Genomic DNA, 20,265 nt, shown 5'->3' with positions numbered 1-20,265 from the left:
TGCGCTCAGCTGGTGCAAACCTTGATGTAGGAATGGGACAATTGAGAACTCGTTTCTGGCGAGAAGAGTTGGATGCGTTAGCACTTCTACAGGCAGGCTGCGACTCAATTGAACCAAAGTTTGTCTTCAACAAACCCTACAAAATTGAAACAGGACAGTATATGGAGACAAACGTGGCAAATGCCTATTGCATATACACCGATGGCTCCAAAATGAAAGAAGGCTCAGGATGCGGGATATACTCCAGATCACTGAACCTAAGAATAAAGTAAGGTATGGGCAAAAATGCCAGCGTAGTTCAGACAGAACTGACTGGTATCTCCATAGCCGCAAAAGAGATAACCCAAAAAGGTATAGCAGGTAAAACTATAATCATCTGCACAGATAGCAGACAAGCGCTACTAACCTTGAATAGACCACGTGTCACATCAGGTTTAGTAATGGAGTGTCACAAGTCACTAACCTAAGCTTCGGATGGTAATACCATCATCCTAAGGTGGGTTAAAGGACACAATAGGAATAAAGGCAATCGCATTGCTGACCAATTAGCTAGGAAGGCGGCAGGCCTAAGACTCTTAGGACCTGGGGATCTTTTTGGTTGGTCAACTACAACAATCGCGGAAATTGTCAAATGTCACTCCCATGCGCAAACCGTAAAAAGATGGGAAGAAGGGAAAGGATGTAAACTTGCCAGGGTAACACTAAGTAACCTTAAAGAGTCAACATCTAAGAAGTACTTGGGAATGACCAGGAAAAACCTACGTTTGGCAGTTGGTTTTTTAACTGGTCATTGTCAACTAAGCAAACACCTCCATACACTGGGGCTAGCAGACACACCTCTATGTAGGAAGTGTGAACGAGAAGACGAAACTGTAGAGCATGTCCTATGTGAATGCCCAGAGTTATCGTTAATACGAGAGTACGCGTTCGGCGAGTCCTGGCCAACACCTGCCCATATAAGAGAGATGTCTCCTGGTGACTTGTCCACCTTCCTAGAATTGGCAGGATGGACAATGAGCTAAGGGTGACAGCTCCCTGGGAGGATGCACAATGGGTCAATTGTGGCCTAAGTGCTGTGAAACTTAACTCGCCCTCCCTACTCTACAGATACAGAAGGTAGAGAACAATGTGCTGTACAAACACATTTTAGGTCCGGTAGAGACATTATCTAATATGTCCGACTGGAAAATAGTAGTACCTACGCCAAATCGGGAAAACATTTTGCATATGTTTCACAATGAGGTTACTGCTGGTCATTTTGGCTTTTATAAAACGTATCACCGTATTGCAGAGTTATATTATTGGCCCGGCTTGCGCAAATCTGTAAAAAAGCATATTGCTAAGTGCATGGTTTGTGCTACTTGTAAACCAAGTAATTTACCACAAGCTGGACTCATGGGTTCCTTCAGGAACATTGATTTTCCTTGGCAAATGATCTCGTTGGATCTCATTGGACCATATCCTCGTAGCTACAAAGGAAATACCTATTGTTTAGTAGTTGTGGATTATTTCACTAAATTTCCTTTAGTTTTTCCTCTTCGTCAGGCCACAACTCCAGCAATCGTGAAATATTTGGAGGAACAAGTCTTTTTGTTGTTTGGTGTTCCCCAAATTGTTTCCTGTGACAATGGTCCACAGTTCGTGTCTAAGGCTTTTAAAGACCTTCTAACCAAATACAAGGTTCAGAAGATCTTTTATAATGCTGCGTACCATCCGCAAGCAAACCATACTGAGAGAGTGAATCGAAGTATTGTCACAGCCTTGAGATCATACACTTTCCCAGATCACAGAGCTTGGGATCAATATATTCACTCCATAGCTCAAGCCATAAGGACTTCTGTCCATGAAGTGACACAGTGCTCCCCATCATACTTGAATTTTGGCAGAAACATTGCTTTATCTGGTGACTATTTTGGGTTAATTTCTGAAAATTCCGCAAATCTCCCTCAAATATCCGAGAGACTTCATCGTCTAGATGACCTTCAGACTCTACCTCCAATTTTAGCTGATATCAGGAAAAAGTTAAAAACTTCTTACCTCCGGAACAAAAGTCAATACAATTTGAGGAAGAGAGATTTGCGATTCTTTGTTGGCGATAGAGTTTTAAAAAGAAACTTTGTAAAATCAAGTAAAGGTGATGCTATTTCGGCAAAATTTTGCCAGAAATACATTCCGTGTACGGTTGTAAGGGTAATATCTCCTTTGGTATATGAATTAAGGGACAATTCGACCAACAAACGAATTGGTCAATTTCATGTAAAGGATTTACTGCCTGATAACACCATCGACGAGGTGAGTTCTTCATCCTCAGAAGAAGACTAACTTAACACTTTCGTTTAAGCTGATCTCTTTCTCTGTTTGTCTTTAGCTTATTTTGATTATATTTTGCATTTTAGTCTAAGATTTTCTTAATCACCAGATAAAGTAGGTACACCGCTATTTTTTGTATCTTTTGGCATTGGTTAATGACTTCTATAACTTATTAGATAATTAGTATGTATGACTTATCCATTTTTTTTTGTATTATAAATGATGCACTTTATAATGAATTAATATTCTTAAGTACTAATTTTCCCAGGAGAATTACTCCTTTTAACCTCTTATGATACGAGGGTTGTTTAGTATATATTTACATATTTAGATTTATACTTATAGTTAATCCTATTACTGATAAGGAACTATGGAACTATGTTGTTACACTACTGGATCATATATTGTGTGTTATATTTTTGATATTTGATTCCTTAGTATTTGTTTTGATATATTTGTTCAATAATTGCCAATTTGAAAAGATGTTGTGATTTTTTTTTATCTTTGGTCTGCTTTATTCTTACTTGTCACGAAAATCTTAAATACTCTACAATAATCTATGTCCTGATTCCATATACAGGATGGTTCTGGAATTAGTTTGGAATTTTGAAGTAGGTAAGGATGACCGGTGTCCTTCTTATTTCTTCTTATTTATTCTTCTGAATTTTCTGTCAATGAATCTGTCAATACTCAGCTTTAGTGAATACGTGGGTTCGAGATTGTTGCTCAGCAACTGATCACTGCTGCTCAATTAGGTTCGTACTATATGTGTTTATTGCAGAGTAGGCAGATGTTTATGCCTCATAATATTTCTGGTCAGGAAATGCTCGCGACATGTCCTAACCATTCTTGTGTGATTGTCCAAATATTCCAGTTACCTTTTCACAACTTGATAGGGAAGTTTAATTAGTTCATATTAGTTATCTTACTTCAGGTTATGTTTTTTTTCTTTAACTATCCCTACACATGTCAAGTTAGTCATTTTCATTATTTAAGAGTTTAGACAAATGAGTTGTTCTCTTAGTGTAATCCCACTTCTTTCCTTAGGCATAAATTGCTGTTTAGATTTAGAACTATTCCCGGATAATTCCATGCTGCGAGAACTTGTTATAAATCTACAGTTTTGTTCAAAATTGGTTGCTTGTTCTCGACATATTTTTTTTCTATCGTTAGTAATGGTATTATAGAAAAAGTCCACCACTTATAATTTCTTAGGATTTCTATTGAGATTTTATCGGTGTCTGGTTATTCTCATACATCTGTTGTAGCCACATGCTATAGTTAGCGAATACCAGCACACTCAAAATTTATTTAGCCTCTGAATTCCTTTAGTCCATTTTAGACTTTAGACTTTAGGTATTTATCTTTATCTTTGGTTTAGTTCAGTTACATATTACATTACTTAGTCTGAATAAGTGTGACAATGCTGCTTCACACTTTAGGAAATTTTGCTTTATTGTAATTACTTAGTTGGTATTGGCTCATATTACCGGATGAGGGTAAGAGTTAATTTAGTTATTAGCATTAGTGAGAATTGGTCCTTTCCTGATCGTTCTTCTTTGGATATGCTCTATTTATACATCTGGTGTCCATCGATAGTCCGATTTTGGATTCAGTGTCTGATTCCTCACTTATTTGGTTTATTTGGTTATGTAGGTTCGTATCACCAGATGTGGGTGTACGTAGACCTCATTTAGTTTTGAGATTTAGTATTGGTGTGAATGGGTCCATAAATCTTCCTGGTCGTTCTTCTTTGGATATGTTTTTATGAATCTGGTGTCCATTGATAGTCTGACTTTGGATTAAGAGTCCTATTTCACATTTATTTTGGTTATTACGTCTTTGATATACTTTGGTATGTTTACGATTTAGATTACTATTTGTGTTATTTGGTTTGGTGAGAATTGCTCCATAAATCTTCCTGATTGTTCTTCTCTGGATATATTACTATGAATCTGGTGTCCATTGTTAGTTCAATTTTGGATTAAGTGTTCAATTCTTAACCTATTTAGTTTATGATTTCTTTGATCTTAGTTTAGTATATCTCCGGGTGAGATATTGGTTGAATTGGCTCATACATTTGCCTGGTTGTTCGTCCTTGGATATACTTATTCTTATAGATCTGATGTCCATGGATAGTTCAATTTTGGATTTAGTGCCCAATTCGACATTTATTTGTCAGCAAGAATTTAGTTGGTATATTTAGTTAAGAGGGATTTTGATTTGACTTTGAGTCATCTGAGTTTGTGGTGTCTGGCGCCATGACCATTCTTTTTTTCCCCAAAAACAAAATTTTGATTAAAATTCTTTTTTTCCCGACTAGTAGGGGAATGTAACAGTCGTTACTTTTACTACTATTTATATTAAAGTAATTTCAGAGATGTAGTATGGGTTGCCTAACTTTAAGTGTTCATTTGCTCATTAAGTGTGTATTTTTAATAATTTAAGTTGTCACTCTGATCTAAATTTGGTACCATTGCAAACCAGAGAGATGACAGGAGATTAGGGGTAAGTGGAAACTGGCTCTTGGTTAACAAACTGTGAATTAAAATTCACTTTTGATCGAGAGTTTAAAGTGGTATAAAGGTGGTAGTTAGCGAAAGAAAATCCAATTAATGCATAGAATTTCCTTCACTTCAAGAAGTTAAATGTTTTAAGTATAACCGTAACCATTTAATTGACGGTGTTTTCGAAAACTCTGGAGGCTGAAGTGAAATTTCTAGCACGGAATTGAGTAGCTATCTGGTAACTCTTTTTTTATATTATAAAAACTAACTTTTTGTTCCCACATCCTACATCCTTAAGGTATTCAGAATGACCTTGGGTCACGAATTCAAGCATAGTATGGCCGCTTACAATCATTCTGGCATGAATCTGATTAAAATTCTGAATTTTCCGTAAATCTCTAACATCTATTACAATTTCCACAGATATTTTAATGAACCTTAGAGTATTTTATCCATATCCTATTATTCAGATTCATTATTTCATATTTTAATATAGTATTTTGTTCAAGGCCATTATATTTTTACTCTATGTGAAGCAAGGTCACGCTACATCCGATTGGATGTGTTTTTTTTTTCATCTACTATAATTATCTTTTTGCTCCGGTTTCTTATGCTGAAAGAAACTTTCCTCACTTCTTCTTTAATTTCTTTTTATCAATGTTGAGACTAGAAGTAACGGGGAATTGTTTTCAGCCACCTCCCATGGAATTATAAACTTCCCTCAGAACATCCGAGGGAGAGTACCACTTCAACTCTATAAGAATCAGGGTCATTGGGACAAGCCAGGGGGTATTGTCTACTCCACCCTCATTTTTTCTCCAGCCTGCACCTAGAGGTAGGGCAGGACAGTAACCATCGGAACTGAGCCAATTAGCACCAGCTCCGTGCTAATTTCGGACCTCAAGGAGGACTTCGCTGGGACACCGAAGCCATTCGGGAGTATCCTTGCAGACAACTGTTTCACCTAGGAGGACAGTTGGTTTTTGCTTCAGAACTATATATATATATATATATATATATATATATATATATATATATATATATATATATATATATGTATATATATATATATATATATATATATATATATATATGTATATATATATATATATATATATATATATATATATATATATATATATCTTGTTTCACCAGTTATAGGTTTTTTTTATAACATATATATATATATATATATATATTAATTAATATAACTCCCCTTAGTGTAAGGTATCGGTAAGTTTGAGCTCAAATTCTACCCAGAGATTATCTTCCATTGTTTTTTTGTATTAACCATTTATTTCATTATTAACTTTAATTATTTCATTATTTGTTTACTTAACTAATTTTTTTTATATTTCATCTTGCGTTATTAACTCTGGTTATTATCCCTTCAGGATAATAGACCGTTTCAATTGTTTAACTTGGCTTGTTCCCATTTATATATTACTTTGTTTATATTTGAATTTAGAGGTGTTTAACAATATTGTTGGTCATATTGTAGGTTAGTATAATATATTTACTTGGCTATACGTTCTTCCAACGTTAGCATTATTTTGTTTAGGGTTGTTTTTTTTAACCTAGATGTAGGTTGTACACTCTATATCAGAGTTATTCTGTGTAGTTTTCAATTTTTTGGTTATAGTTGTTTTCAACATTTCTGTTAAAATATTATATTGTGAAATATTCATATACTTTTTGGTAACTTAGAGATTGTCAAAATCTAAGAAGTTATATTTAATAAACTTGAATTTGTTTTGCATATAATTTTTTTATTAATATTTCCTTACCTTTTTACATTTACAGCATTTTTGTTTATTACATCAACTTTAATTAATATTAGCAGTATACGATACCTGGAAGAGTGACCGTTACTCTTTTTAGAGTAGTATCCCTCTTCTGGCGCCCTCAATTTGTTTTCTTTGTTAATTTTCATTATATCTATTCATTTTTCATATCTTCTTTTCTATCCATCATACATATTTTCCTGATTTACTGTCTTTAAAAGGCATGCAAATTGGCCGTATCCATCCTTGAGTTTCTAGTGGTCATACTTCTGTACTTAATTGTTATCTATTTTACTTCTATTAATTTTATTCTATATATATATATATATATATAGACCACTCTTCTTATACATCTCTCCTACTACACACCCCAGTTTTTTGCTACAAAAACAAAAATAGAATTTTCCAGTTATGCCGGGCGTTGACTATTTTCTCCATTACCATGGCACATGTTAGAGAGACAGGCCTATATTATTCTGAGTCAAGTCCAGGCTCTCTAGTCTTTAAAAACGGTAGAATTGTGGCTTTTTCCCATATAGACAGATATTGCCGATGTTGCCAAGTTAAATTGAAAATTTGCAGTTGATGTTGTTTTGCTAAGATTGATAGTTGCTTTAGAAATACTTTATATCCATAATAGTAATCGGTTTAGATAGACAGTGGGATTCTTTTAGAGATAAGATGGGGCGTTTTTTGTCTAGCCTGTAGTTTCTAAAAATAATGTAGTTTTCGCTAAAGCGATGTTTTTCAAACTTGAATCAAATGCCTTGATTCAAGTCGTTTCAGTCAAATTAGAAGCAAATGGCTTAAATTTTAACTTAAATTTTAACTAAAATACAAATAAAATTATAATAACAAAATGTGGACTGTAAATTTCATTTTTTTTTCTTCAATGCGGTGTGGTTAACGTTCGCTGGCAGAGGGAGGGCTTGTTAAAGTTTCCGTCTCGCTATTGAATGGAACGCCGTACTGCCATGATAGTTTAAGTTTGTCTATATTTCTCGCCTTAAACGTTTGGTTTAATGATACTGGTAGAGGACAGACCTTGCTAAAAGCTCTTTTTAAAGTTCCCTTCGACGTCTTTGCTGTAACGACTCGTACTAAGCTATCTGGACCTGGATGAACTTCACTGATTCGTCCTAAAATCCACAATATTACTTTGAAATAGACCATTGCTTTCAAAAACTTTCTTGCCATTGCTGAAGCAGCTAAAATCCTATTAATTGATTTATTTTTACAGTTTCATCAAAGGCTGGATCAGCCTTTTTCTTTTGGTGCCTATTCGTTTCGAATATTGGCGATCATTCTGGCTATAATTATTTTATTAACTAATGCTTTAAATAGATTATTTGTTGTTGTGGAGAATCATTTCCTCAGGTTGTTTAACCATGATATTCTTCTTCTCCCAATTCTTCGCTTTCTGAAGGATTCGTTCATACTTTGCCTTGAAGGATTATTTTCAGTAATCTGTATTTAGTGCCGTTTTTCATTCTGTATCCGAGATATTCTAACTTTCTTCTTTTAATCGTATACATCACTTACTTATCTTTCACCGTTCTTCGTAGTACAGTCTCGTTGGTTTTCTTGTCCGTCCATGATATCTTTAGGATTCTTCTGTTTAGCCACACTTTGAAGGTTTCGAGTTTTTTCTCCATCGCTTCAGTGAGTGTCCAGGATTCAACCCCGTAGTATTATATCGAGAATATATAACGTAGGAGCCTTACTTTTATCTCCAGATTAAGGTTATGGCTTTTAAAGAGTTTGCCTTCTCTATTCTACATTTTACTTCTTGTGAGTGATACCATTGTTCGTTTACTATTGTTTCAAGATAGGTAAACTGTTTTACTCGGTTCACTGGTGTATTCTTGATAAGCAGTTTGACGTCTCTAATTTTATTTTTGCTGATAACCATAAATTTAGTTTTTGATATGTTTACTTGTAGTCTAAATCTTTTACTTGCTTCATTTACTTTGTTTATTAGTTGCTGTAGACTGTTTAAACTGTCTGCAAAAATAACGGAGTCATCTGCATAGCGGATGTTGTTTAGGCGTTCTCCATTTAAAAAGGTTCCATGTTCGCAATTTTCCGAGGCTTCACTAAATACTTTCTCTGAATACAGGTTAAATAACACAGGTGAAAGTATACATCCTTGTCTAACGCCTAGCAGAATATGGATTGCTTCCGTCGGTTCATCTCCAAGATTTGTACTTATTGTGGCTGATTGGTTCTAGTATAAATTTTGTATTATACGCCGCGCATCATTTTTTGATGTTGAACTGTGTTAAATGCTTTTTGGTAGTCCACAAAGCAGGTGTAGATATCGCAAGTCATATCTTTGCATCTTTGGAATAATACCTGTAGACTAAACAATGTATCTCTCGTACCTACGCCTTTCATGAATCCAAACTGTGTCTTGTATTCTCTCTTCGCATAGCTTGTATATTCTGCGATGAATAATTTTAAGAAAAAGTTTTAGTGTATGGCTCATTAGACTGATTAGAATATATTCTCCTCACTTTTTCGCTCCCTGTTTCTTTGGTAACTAATTCTGAAACTAGCCAATCTTTTGGAATATTGCCTGTGTCATAGATATTATTGAAGATTTTACATATTATTCTTAAAGATTCATCATCAAGGAGTTTTAGAAATTCAGACTGTACTTTATCTGGTCCTGGAGCTCTCCCTTCTTCTAGTCATATTATGACTGCTCTTATTTCTGCACTAGTATAGGTAGTTCTGTTTGCGTAGGTATTGGAGACTGGTTCTCCCTCTCAACAAAAAATAAATTTCGTATGTAATTTTTCCAGTTATTATCAATACTCTGTTTGTCCACGATTACCTCTCCGTTGTCATTTACAAGTTTACTTTCTCTTCTGTTTGTACATTTGCCTGTAATTTCCCTTACCTTTTTATGCACGTTGAAGTCGTCATATTTACTTTGTAGAATTTCGATTTCTTGACATTTTTTCTGCAGTTCTTTCTGTTTTGCTCCTCTGATCTTTCTCTATATATCTCGTTGTATGTTTTATAAATAGTTATTGTTCTTGTTTTTCCTTCTTTCTTTCATCAGCTGCAGAATCTCTGTCGTCATCCATGTCATATTCTTACCTTCTTCGTTGTTCATAAAATTGTCTTTAATGTCGTCTATCGTTTTATTAAGGGATTCTATCTTCTCTTTTGTACTTTCCGTTGTATTATCGATTTATTTGAATTTTCTATTTATTGTTTTGCTGACTATTTCTTTACTTCACTACATTTTAGTTTTCTCATGTCATGTTCTTTTACAGTTTTTCCGCGTGTTTTCTTTAACTTGGTTTTATACGTACCCACTAAAGGATTGTGGTCAGATTGAATATCAGCGCCTGGGTAGGTTTTAACACTGTTGAAACTATTTATTTTGTTAACAAGTATATAGTCTATTTGATTTCTTATAATAACGTCTTCTCGAGTGTCTCTAGGTGATTTCCACGTATACAGGCGTCTAGGTGGTAATTTGTAAAATGTGTTTAGCACGATTAAGTCATGTTCAGCTGCAAAGATACTTATTGTTTCTGCTTGTTGATTTCTCTCTCCTAATCCATAAGGACCAATATGTTGCCCTTCTTTTCCGTTACCTATTTTAGCATTGAAATCTCCCATGACTATAAGGAGTTCATATATCTCTAATAAGGTTGCGTATTTGTTTGTACAATTCTAATATTTCCTCATCACTGTGGTCTACTGTGGATGCATAGACTTGTGTAATGTTAATGTTCATGGGTGACGTATTTAGTTGTAACAAGAGGATTCTATTGTTCACTGGTAGAAAGTTGTTGACATGTTTGGCTATACTTTTATGTGTGATAATTCCGACTCCATTTTCATATTTTCCATTTTCTCATCCTGTATTCTTCTATGTCAATAACTTGAGTCAGGCCACCCCATTTTGTTTGTGCCCATTATTGAGATTTTCATGAGTTCCATTTCTTTGATTGCCTATTGGATTTTTTCTGATTGAGCAATAGTCCTAACGTTTGAAGTGGATATTCTCTTCAGACAATTCGTGTGGATATTTCTTATAGGTGTGTTATTGCGCATTTCACAGGGATTTTGCATATTAATGACCCGGGAGCCCCTGTTGCCATGGCAATTACCTTTCTTGCCGGATCTTGGTCTCCGATGTCCATGATCAGTAAGCGAATTTGTGTTGTGTTGTACAGCCATTATGATTGTACTTGAGATATCCATAGGGATCTTTAATATAGTGGTTTCTCGTTGCCTTCTATATTCTTATGCCGTTGACCAAACCACTGATTCCTCCACCTTTGGGGCCGGTTTCTCAGCCGCAGAACAAAAGAGTGCCCCTACCACCTACCAACTCGTCCGCCCGAAGCCGTTGGTCAGCAAGTGGGGGATTGCTTATACTGGCAATCATTCGGTGAATTACCTGTGGGTCCACAGGAGATATTTTATTTCCCTCCTACCCACCGTTAAACCGGGTTGGGCATTCCCCTATCCGCCACCTGGGGACGCGCTCTCTGGGAGTTGCAGGTTCTCCCTGGATATGTAACAGCAGTATCTTATTCTTCTTCATGTGCCATCTCCTCTAAGAAGGTTAGCAACCATCATGGCAATTCGCACTTTCGATACCGCTGCTCTAAAGAGGTCAGCCGAAGTGCAGTTAAACCAAGCTCTTAAATTGTTTAACCAGGAGATGCGTCTTCTTCCGCGACTTCTACCCTGTATTCGTCCTTGTATTATTAATTGCAGCAAGTTATAACGCTCGCCCCTCATAAGATGTCCCAGATATTGCAGTTTATGATATTAATTGTATTTAAAACCTCTTTATCTTTTCCCATTCTTCTCAACACCTCGACATTCGTGACTCTATCCACCCAACTTATTCTTAATATCTTTCTGTAGGCCCATAACTCGAAGGCTTCTAATCTGTCCGAAATATCTTTCTTTAATGTCCAAGCCTCCAACCCATAAAATAATACGGAGAACACGTAGCATCTCAGAAGTGTTATCTCTAAAGAAATTGAAATGTCCCTGCTGCAGAGTACTTTTTTCAGTTTATCTTAATTTATTCTTGCCTTAATCTTTTCTGTGTACTCATTATTTTCGTTAATTATTGTACCCAGATATTTATATTTTTCAACTTTTTTAATTTGTTCTCCATGTATTGTTATGTTTTCTTGGGGCTGTTGGGCTTTTGTTATTACAAAACAGCAGTATACGATCGTCTAATCAAGAAATGAGATGTGGTTAGGGGTGAAAAGTCATTAGGGTCTGAGGACATATATGGTAAAGGGGACGATAATTTACCGTAGCCTAAATTTGTGTTAGTATAGTGACAGAGTCGTCATAAGTTATTAAAACATTTTTAACTGTCCCTAATAAGTGATATTTTACACATTTAATGTTAGATTTCCACAATCCTCAAAATGGACTGACGGAGAATTCAACGAAATAAAATGCCATTGAATTGTTTTATTTGTAAAATAATTAAAAATGCATCATAAGAGGTAAACAAAAGCTTAAATAATACATTGAACTCATTTTTTGCACCTACAAAATTAAACCCATTATCTGAATATATGTCAAATAGCTTACACTTACGAGCAACAAACCTTTGAAATATTGCGAGAAATGCTTCAGACGTAAGAGCAGTAACTAATTGTAAATTAACTGCTTTTGGTCTGAGATAGATGAACAATCAGAATATGCTAGATAAGATTTAGAAGCACAACCCTTGAAACCTTTAAGCACAAAGACACCTGCATAATCAACACCAGTGTGACCAAAAGGAAATGAAATAGTTACCCTAACTTGTGGTAAATCGGCCATGACTGAAGTAATTTGAGTTGCTTTACATTTATGACATGTTACGTAATTTCTTACAACTGATTTGACTGCATTCATGCCCCCTGTTGGCCAATATTCTTGACTTAGAGTATACAATAATAACTGGGGACCTGCATGAAATAAATTAAAATGTTCCTCCTCAATAAGCAATTGATTAAGTCAATGCTTGCCATCTAATAAAAAAAGATGTTTGTGGCTATAACTTAACTCAGAGTAGGTTAATCGGCCCCCTACTCTTAACAAATTATTGCCATCAATAAATGGCGATAAAGCCAAGAGCTTGTGATTCATTATTGGCTTTGATTAATTGAATTTCTTTCTAAAAACATTCTTGTTGGTCTATTTAATTAAACTTACTACCTTTTTCTACTTTACATTGTGATAAAGTGAGAATGTACAGATTTTTGTGAGAGGCATGATTGTTTGATGTTACACCTAGTATTTTTCTATTTCTGATAGAATTAAGTAGGTTTCTTAAGTATGTTAAACAATAACTGTACTCAAAAAAGTTAAGAAGGAATGTAGAAAACCTATTAAAAATAATAAAGTGACCTGTTCTGGAAATTAGAGAGATTGGTTTCTGGAATAATAAAAGAATCTGGCTGTTTAAATGGTGGAGGAATAAAATAGCAATCCTGTCAAAATATATGACCATTTCACCAAAGCCTTTGATTAAGTAACTTATGGGGATAAGAGCCTCTTGAAGCAATATCCGCTGGGTTAATCTTTGACGCAACATAAGACCACGAATGACTTTGTGATAGACGCTGAATTTCACAACTGATTTGTAGGCTATTGCCCACAAATACTTGAAGATTACTTGGATCTGAGTATCACTAATGTAACACAATTTGTGAATCACGCAATAAGTTGGCAGTATAGAAACTCTTATTGCTTATATAACTAACTTCATTAATCTTGCTACTAAGCAAATATCTCCACACATACAGCTCCACATAATTCTAATCTTGAAATTTTAAGTAGTTTCATAAGAGACACCTTTGTTTTAGAACATAATAAACGAACTGTAATTTTTCCAGAATTATCGAAACGCTTGAGAGACACAACTGGGCTGTAAACATTAAACCATGCATCGGTAAATCAGTGTATCTCGTATCGTTGATGCAATTCAGTTAAAATAAATCTGTTCAATTCAGGACTAAATGGACTAAAATCGATTCAATTCCTCTACTAATTTTATGGGAATCTGATCATTCCAATTAATTAACTGTTTCCGTAATTTTTGTAATAAGTTTTTGACCAAAATTATTCAATGATTAACGTGTCCAAACGGATCATAAACCTTTACAATCTCTGACAAGATCTGTCTTTTTGTATGTATTGTTTCTTTGTTGTTTTGGAAGATTGTTACATAATATATCGAGATTAAAAAGCCATTGTATGCCTAGTGTCTTTACAGAATCTGAATTTCCCAAGTTTAAGACGGTAAGTTTATCAATATTATTATATATATATATATATATATATATATATATATATATATATATATATATATATATATATATATAGCAATATTTTTTAAATGTTCTATAATGACAGGATCATTCTAAACCCATTTCCGTAAATTAAAACCAATTGACTGCAGTATATTCGAAATGTTTCTGGAAGTTTGTTTCGCAACGTCACAATCGTCAAAACCTGTAATCAAATCATCGACGTAAAAATGCTCATGAATAAATTTGGATTTTAATGGAAAATTATCTTTGTCAATCACAAGAACTTTGTCTTTATCATTTCATTGCTAGATGTGAAGCACTGAAGGTACCGTAAAAGTAATACAAGCTCTAAATTATTTAAAAACAATACATTTTATTATATACATTTTCTAAAGCCTTTATTTCTTTATAAACAATTTTATTTCTTTATTTAATAAATATATTTATTTAATACATATTTCTTCATACAATAAACCAGTAACGTATGAAGTATAATATATATGTCATTAATCGAAATTGTTAGCTATAAATTAACCGTGGGGTTTCCAGAACAAAATATGATTGAAATGTCATGTGTTGGTAGTTCAGATTTCATTCCTAGGCGGCGCAGTTACCCTAGCGGACAAACAATATGACTTGTCGTCCTAGCCTTTTATATAGATAGATTTTAATTATTAATTTATTTATTAGTTTATTTTAAAAATTTTCCGGAGCCCACATTAAATAGAACTTTTTCTCCACACCTATAAAGATTTTTGTTACAACTATTAATAATTACTTAATAAAAGTAAAATTTCAATATTAAATTCAATACATATATTTAAGAAAAATCATTTTATTAAAATAAATTTTCCTATCGTAATTACAAAATATTAAAATAATTTCACAAGAATAATAATAATTTAGAACTGTACAAGTCAACTGTGTATTGTAATTTAACTATCACACATATCACAATTGTTACCTTCTAAGTCGTCATATAAACGTACCCACAATATTTTGTCTTTTTAATGTACAATAAATTAATAAAAATGTACTAATAATACTAAATAGAAAATAAATTTAAAATTATATAAAAGACATTAGACAAATCTTTTTTATAGGTATCCTTAGTAGTCTAGAGTCAATGCGTTTTAATGGTATATTATGCTTTATATTATAAACTCTTCAATAATATGACTTATTATTATAAGTTACAATTTTAGCCAAATAGAAAATAATTATCGAATAAGAAATAGTAGTTGGAATAGTAGTAGTTGCAGTATCCAAAGTATTAAAATGAAAAGATTTAACATTAAATGTTTTATGAAGGCATTTAGTACATTTTTATCATTTTTATTTACAATTTTTTACTTAGAATTATAATCGTTAAGATTTAAAAAAGTGTTTACCAAAGAATACATTTTTTAGAGCACTAAATAAAATTTTTTTTGTTATTTTTTATACTAACAAACATATTTTTTATATACTTAATATAAGTTTTTTATCTGAAAATATAGAAACACAATAAAAATCTAAATACATAATACTTCTCGTACAGCACCTTTATTTGCCTTAAGCTATCACATCGTTTAGAACCGTAAGCTCTTAATTAACATGTTGCTTATGTAAGAAATCTTACTTGTATTAGTGTAATAGAAACCAATCACTAACACCTATATATATACATAACAAAGAAAATTAGTTAATATTACAAGTGGTAAATAAATAAGAATATAAATGTTTTTAATAATGAAACAAAATGAAACAATTAAATACAATATTTAAAATGCATAATTATCTCTATATTATAAAAGTAGAGATTATGGATATTTGCTCCTAAACAAACGGAAGCTAATGGAAACAGCAGTTTTTATTTTAAAGCCAAGTAACTATAAAATATTGCTAAAAAGTAATAAATAACGGCCTTTGGGCAACCAGTGTAATTATAAACAAAACTGTTCCGAAAAATTATACATTATCCATGAAAAAATGGTTTATTCCTTCATGTTGTGTTTGTTCGTCCTAGTACTGGGTTAATAATATACGATAATAATATGCTATAGTCTTTTTGCTTATTTCGTTCATTATCTAATTTCAGTACAATTTTATATTCCCTTATTTCTAGTAGATGGACATATTTCATAAAATGTCTTTAATCCGTAATTTGGTCTACCTTTCTTTATTCCTTTTGTAACATATTATTTAGGCATCTTTCTCTCCTCTACTAGTATGCTCTCTTTTAATTTTTATTTTTCTGCTTCTTCCTTTTATTTTTACCGAAGAGTCGTTTACTTGTAACGTAATAAATCTCTCCATTTTATAGTGTTCCAACATCCTAAACTATTAATAGATGGCTGTTTTTATTCGTTATTTAATCAAGTCAATTATAACTTATCTATTATTGTCTTATTTATGATTAGTGCGTTGTAATTTTCACCGCTATTTTTTGTTATATGTTACAATGAGTCCCATTAATGTGATGTTATATGTTTCAAAATATTTAGATAATCTTACTCATGAAACTGTAAACGAGAAAATTAGTTAATTTGTTATGTTAAGAAATATTATATAAATAATAAGCAGGAAATATAAAGATATAGCACTCAAACAAAATCAAAAGTATACATTGAAGGAATGACAGCAGACCCTTAAATCTATTGAAAGGGTAAAACGGGAAGACAAAATCTTAAGATAAATCTCATAATGTACACATAAAAAAAAACTAATAAAAATGAAAGTAGTATTGCACAATGCCCTAGGAAACAAAATAATATAAATAAAATTGTTGTTTCTATCATTGTGGTTTATTTACAACGATATAATTAATAAAAACTGGGATGCTACAACAATATAAATTAATGATAATAACAAAAGAATACAACTTTCAGAAATAATTAAAACAAATATTAATCAAAAGTATTAAAGTTTGAAGAAGGAACAAAATTACTGAAAAGAAAAAATCTTAAGATGCCATTAAATAAAATGTGATTAAAAAAATAAAATTTTCACGTTATAAAGATTATTACTTTATAGGGAAAGAGCAGAAGGGAACATGCAAAATGGTACAAAGAAATTTTTTATAAGTAAATAGAATTGAGTAAAGACACAAAAAGTCAGTACCTAATCAATTTAAACAAAAAAAGTCAGTTACTTTAGACAACGAACAAAAATTTGAAAAATAATGTAAATATAGGAAGATACAAACAGCCAAACAAAAAAAAGAAAAGAGATCATTCGAAGAAGACCATAGATAAATCAAAATAAAGTTTTAATTTAAATTGTTACACCGTTAGTCAGACCATAGTCGTTAACTGAATATAAGTCATAAGAATTTATAATAAATTTTGTGCATGTTTTAAAAACAAACGTTTTCAGTGGTTTATTGTTATATAAAATGAATTACCATCAAGTAACGGTCGAATCCATCACTTAAAAATATCTCCAGGTAAGAATACAGATTTGTGTCCTTAAGTTCTACATATTCTTATTCTCACCTTTACAAAATTTAATAAAAACATAGGTGTCAAACAGACCGTTGAGGCGTTCTGTAATTTCTTTTAACGGCAACTTATATTTCTGTGTAAATATTTGTTATCATTTGACATGCGCATAATTTGTCTTAAGTTTCTAACTTTATAATATATTTAGTATATATTTCTAGCAAATTGTTGTTTTATTTGCTTAATATTAGTCATATTAGTAGATTGATACACGTATTAAATATTTGCTAACAAGTGATAACTCTAGTAACTGGGATTGTCTAGCTGGAAGAGTTGGTAAATTTAACTTTAAGAATAACGTTGGAATTTATAATGCGTGTATGATCCCGATTCCTATATACCTACTTATTTGAAATATTGCAAATAAAACAACGCTAATTAAAATAAGAAGAAAATCGTTAAAAAATATCAAGGAAATGGCAATTAGAATACTCAAGTTCAATGGATATTATGGATCTCGTCATGAATCAAAACACTACATACTACAAACACAACGTAAGAGAACTCTAGGTTGCAATCCGAAATTGGATATTCGGATCTAATCGAAATTAAAGCATATTAAAGCATATACCTACATACTAATATAAAGGGTTCACGCTACTACCCAAGGATATATTTTTCTTATGCTGAAGTAGCAAATATATCTTTAAAGTCTGGTGAAATAATATATTTAAATATTTTTGTTTTTTATTATATAATGCTTATAGAGGAAAAATCACAATTATTATAATTTTATAAAGAGATATTTTGCGTTTCTGATTTAGTATGATTAGAATATTTCCAAAATCTCACTTTTCTAACCCTAATCATCTTGCTAGAAATATTACTATTATTAGAAATTTATTGATGCTTACCATTTTTTTTGTAATTTTACATAATAATTATAACATTTAAATATTTTGATTTTGTCCGTAAAAATAAATCTTTGTTTACTTATAATCTCTATGTACAAGAAGTCTTAAAATCTAATGGTATAATATAAAATCGGCAAACTAGTTACCGGCGTCTAAAAGGTAACCATCGCTAGGATACTAAATTCTTCAGTTGCTTTAAACTTCATTTTTGGAAAGCCTCTACTATGGACTTAATGCTTTCAAATCCTCCTGTTAACATTCCCATAAGTGAAACCAAAAGAATAAAAACATCTTTAACAATAGCAAACGGTGTCAGTTCCTCATGACAGAATTTTATTATCAAATCTAAAAGGGCAGGGAAGACTAGACAAAGAGCTGAACTGCTAACGGCTCCTACCAGGGATATGAATAAGTTTAGGAAAGGAATTGCTTCTGCCAATACAACTAAAAACAAAATAAATAAGAAGCAACGCCTGTTTTCACACCTATTTTTTAAATTATTGTTAAAATATTTAACTGTTACATCGATAGTCGATAGAAAATAAGTTTAGGAACAGTCCATACAAAAAATTCCAAAAACTTTACAATTTTTACCTAATTATTTAACATCAGATTTTTCGATGCCGTCATCGATGTTTGGTAAAAAAATAAGGGCGCAGATTGATTTCTTTTAATTGACTAATTATTTCAACGACCTATCAATAGGTATCAAATCAATATTGACTTCAATTTTTACAAAATGAGCTTGAGGATTTTATATTCATGTATAAAATTTGGAAGTTGTCACTTAATTATTGCCTCTTTTTTAGAAATTATACTATTTTTTTTTATTTTTTTGTGCCCTTATGTTGTTTTCAAAGTAAAAAGTACCTATTTGTAAAAATTGTGCTTTTTGTATAGATTGTAACATTTAAGGTTAACATTATTTGTAAAGTTTTATGCTTAGGTAAATGATTTTATTTGTACAAAAAAGAGATTATTTACTTACATGTGATAAGTACCAAGAGAGTCCGAAAAATTAACTCTCCCATTACAGGATGTTTAATGTCGCCCAAGAATGCGTGTGCCACTGGCCACATAACTCCAACAGCAATATAGAACTGTAAGCAGTACGTCAGAAGGATTCCAATAGATATTGCTATTTTAACTGCTTGATACAACCTAAGAAAAGGATTAGAAAGTTTACTAAATAGCAAAAAATTGGTTGTTTAAGAACTATGTAAACGTGTGTTCCCAGTTTATTTATTGTTTTCATAGAGAAATTTACACAGTTATCAAAATAAAATGCTTGATACAACCTAAGAAAAGGATTAAAAAGTTTACTAAATAGCAAAAAAATGGTTGTTTAGGAATTATGTAAACATGTGTTTCCAGTTTATTTATTGTTTTCATAGAGAAATTTATACAGTTATCAAAATAAAATTATTTCTTGTTCTCTTTTAAATAAAATATATCAAATATAAATATAAATGTTATAACTCCATAACACTTTACTTAAAATGATCTATAAATAAACAGATAAAGGACAAATAGTGTAATATCAAGTTTGCTCTTCAGTGAAAGAGTTTATAATAATGAAATCGAAATAGAACTGGTTAAGAAATATACCTAGAGGAATACAAAATGGGGATACGTAAAGACCAATAAACATGATAAATTCTCAAGAAGACTTTAGATAGAATAAAACCTAATAATACCTTTGTATACAACACTATACAAACATAACGTATACAGGTATACAAACTTAAATGTTACGACTGCCCAAAAACTTAGATCGGTCAAGCTGGTAGAACTTTTAACAAATGTATAGCAGAACATAAAAGGGCTTTCAATAACAGAAAAACAGATTCTACATACGCACTTTACCTTTTAGATTATAATCATTCTTTTAATGACGAATTTAAAATTTTTCACATCGAAAATCAAGGCCTTAAGCTATCTTTATTAGAATCTATGGAAATTAACAAATTAAAAAATACAGACATAATTCTGAATGACCAACTTTAGACAAACAGTTCTCCTCT

The 20,265-nt window shown here is 32.0% G+C and overlaps 1 protein-coding gene across 3 annotated transcripts in view; it reads right to left on the bottom strand.

Moving 5' to 3' along the window:
• Positions 1-14,720: 14,720 nt before the first annotated feature.
• Positions 14,721-20,265, bottom strand: part of LOC140443474 (proton-coupled amino acid transporter 1-like) — a 322,463-nt gene continuing 316,918 nt past the window's right edge. For all 3 annotated transcript variants that reach the window (XM_072534761.1, XM_072534762.1, XM_072534763.1), the window contains 2 exons: positions 19,230-19,402; positions 14,721-18,685 (listed from right to left, as the gene is read on the bottom strand). In XM_072534761.1, coding sequence (XP_072390862.1) covers positions 18,444-18,685; positions 19,230-19,402 — 415 coding nt within the window. In that variant the 3' untranslated portion in view covers positions 14,721-18,443. The remainder of the gene's footprint in view (positions 18,686-19,229; positions 19,403-20,265) is intronic.

This window comes from Diabrotica undecimpunctata, chromosome 6 (assembly GCF_040954645.1).
Source record: "Diabrotica undecimpunctata isolate CICGRU chromosome 6, icDiaUnde3, whole genome shotgun sequence".
In the NCBI taxonomy this organism is placed as follows: domain Eukaryota; kingdom Metazoa; phylum Arthropoda; class Insecta; order Coleoptera; family Chrysomelidae; genus Diabrotica; species Diabrotica undecimpunctata.
Note: the sequence above shows the minus strand (reverse complement) of the source record. Positions and strands in the feature narration are given on the sequence as shown.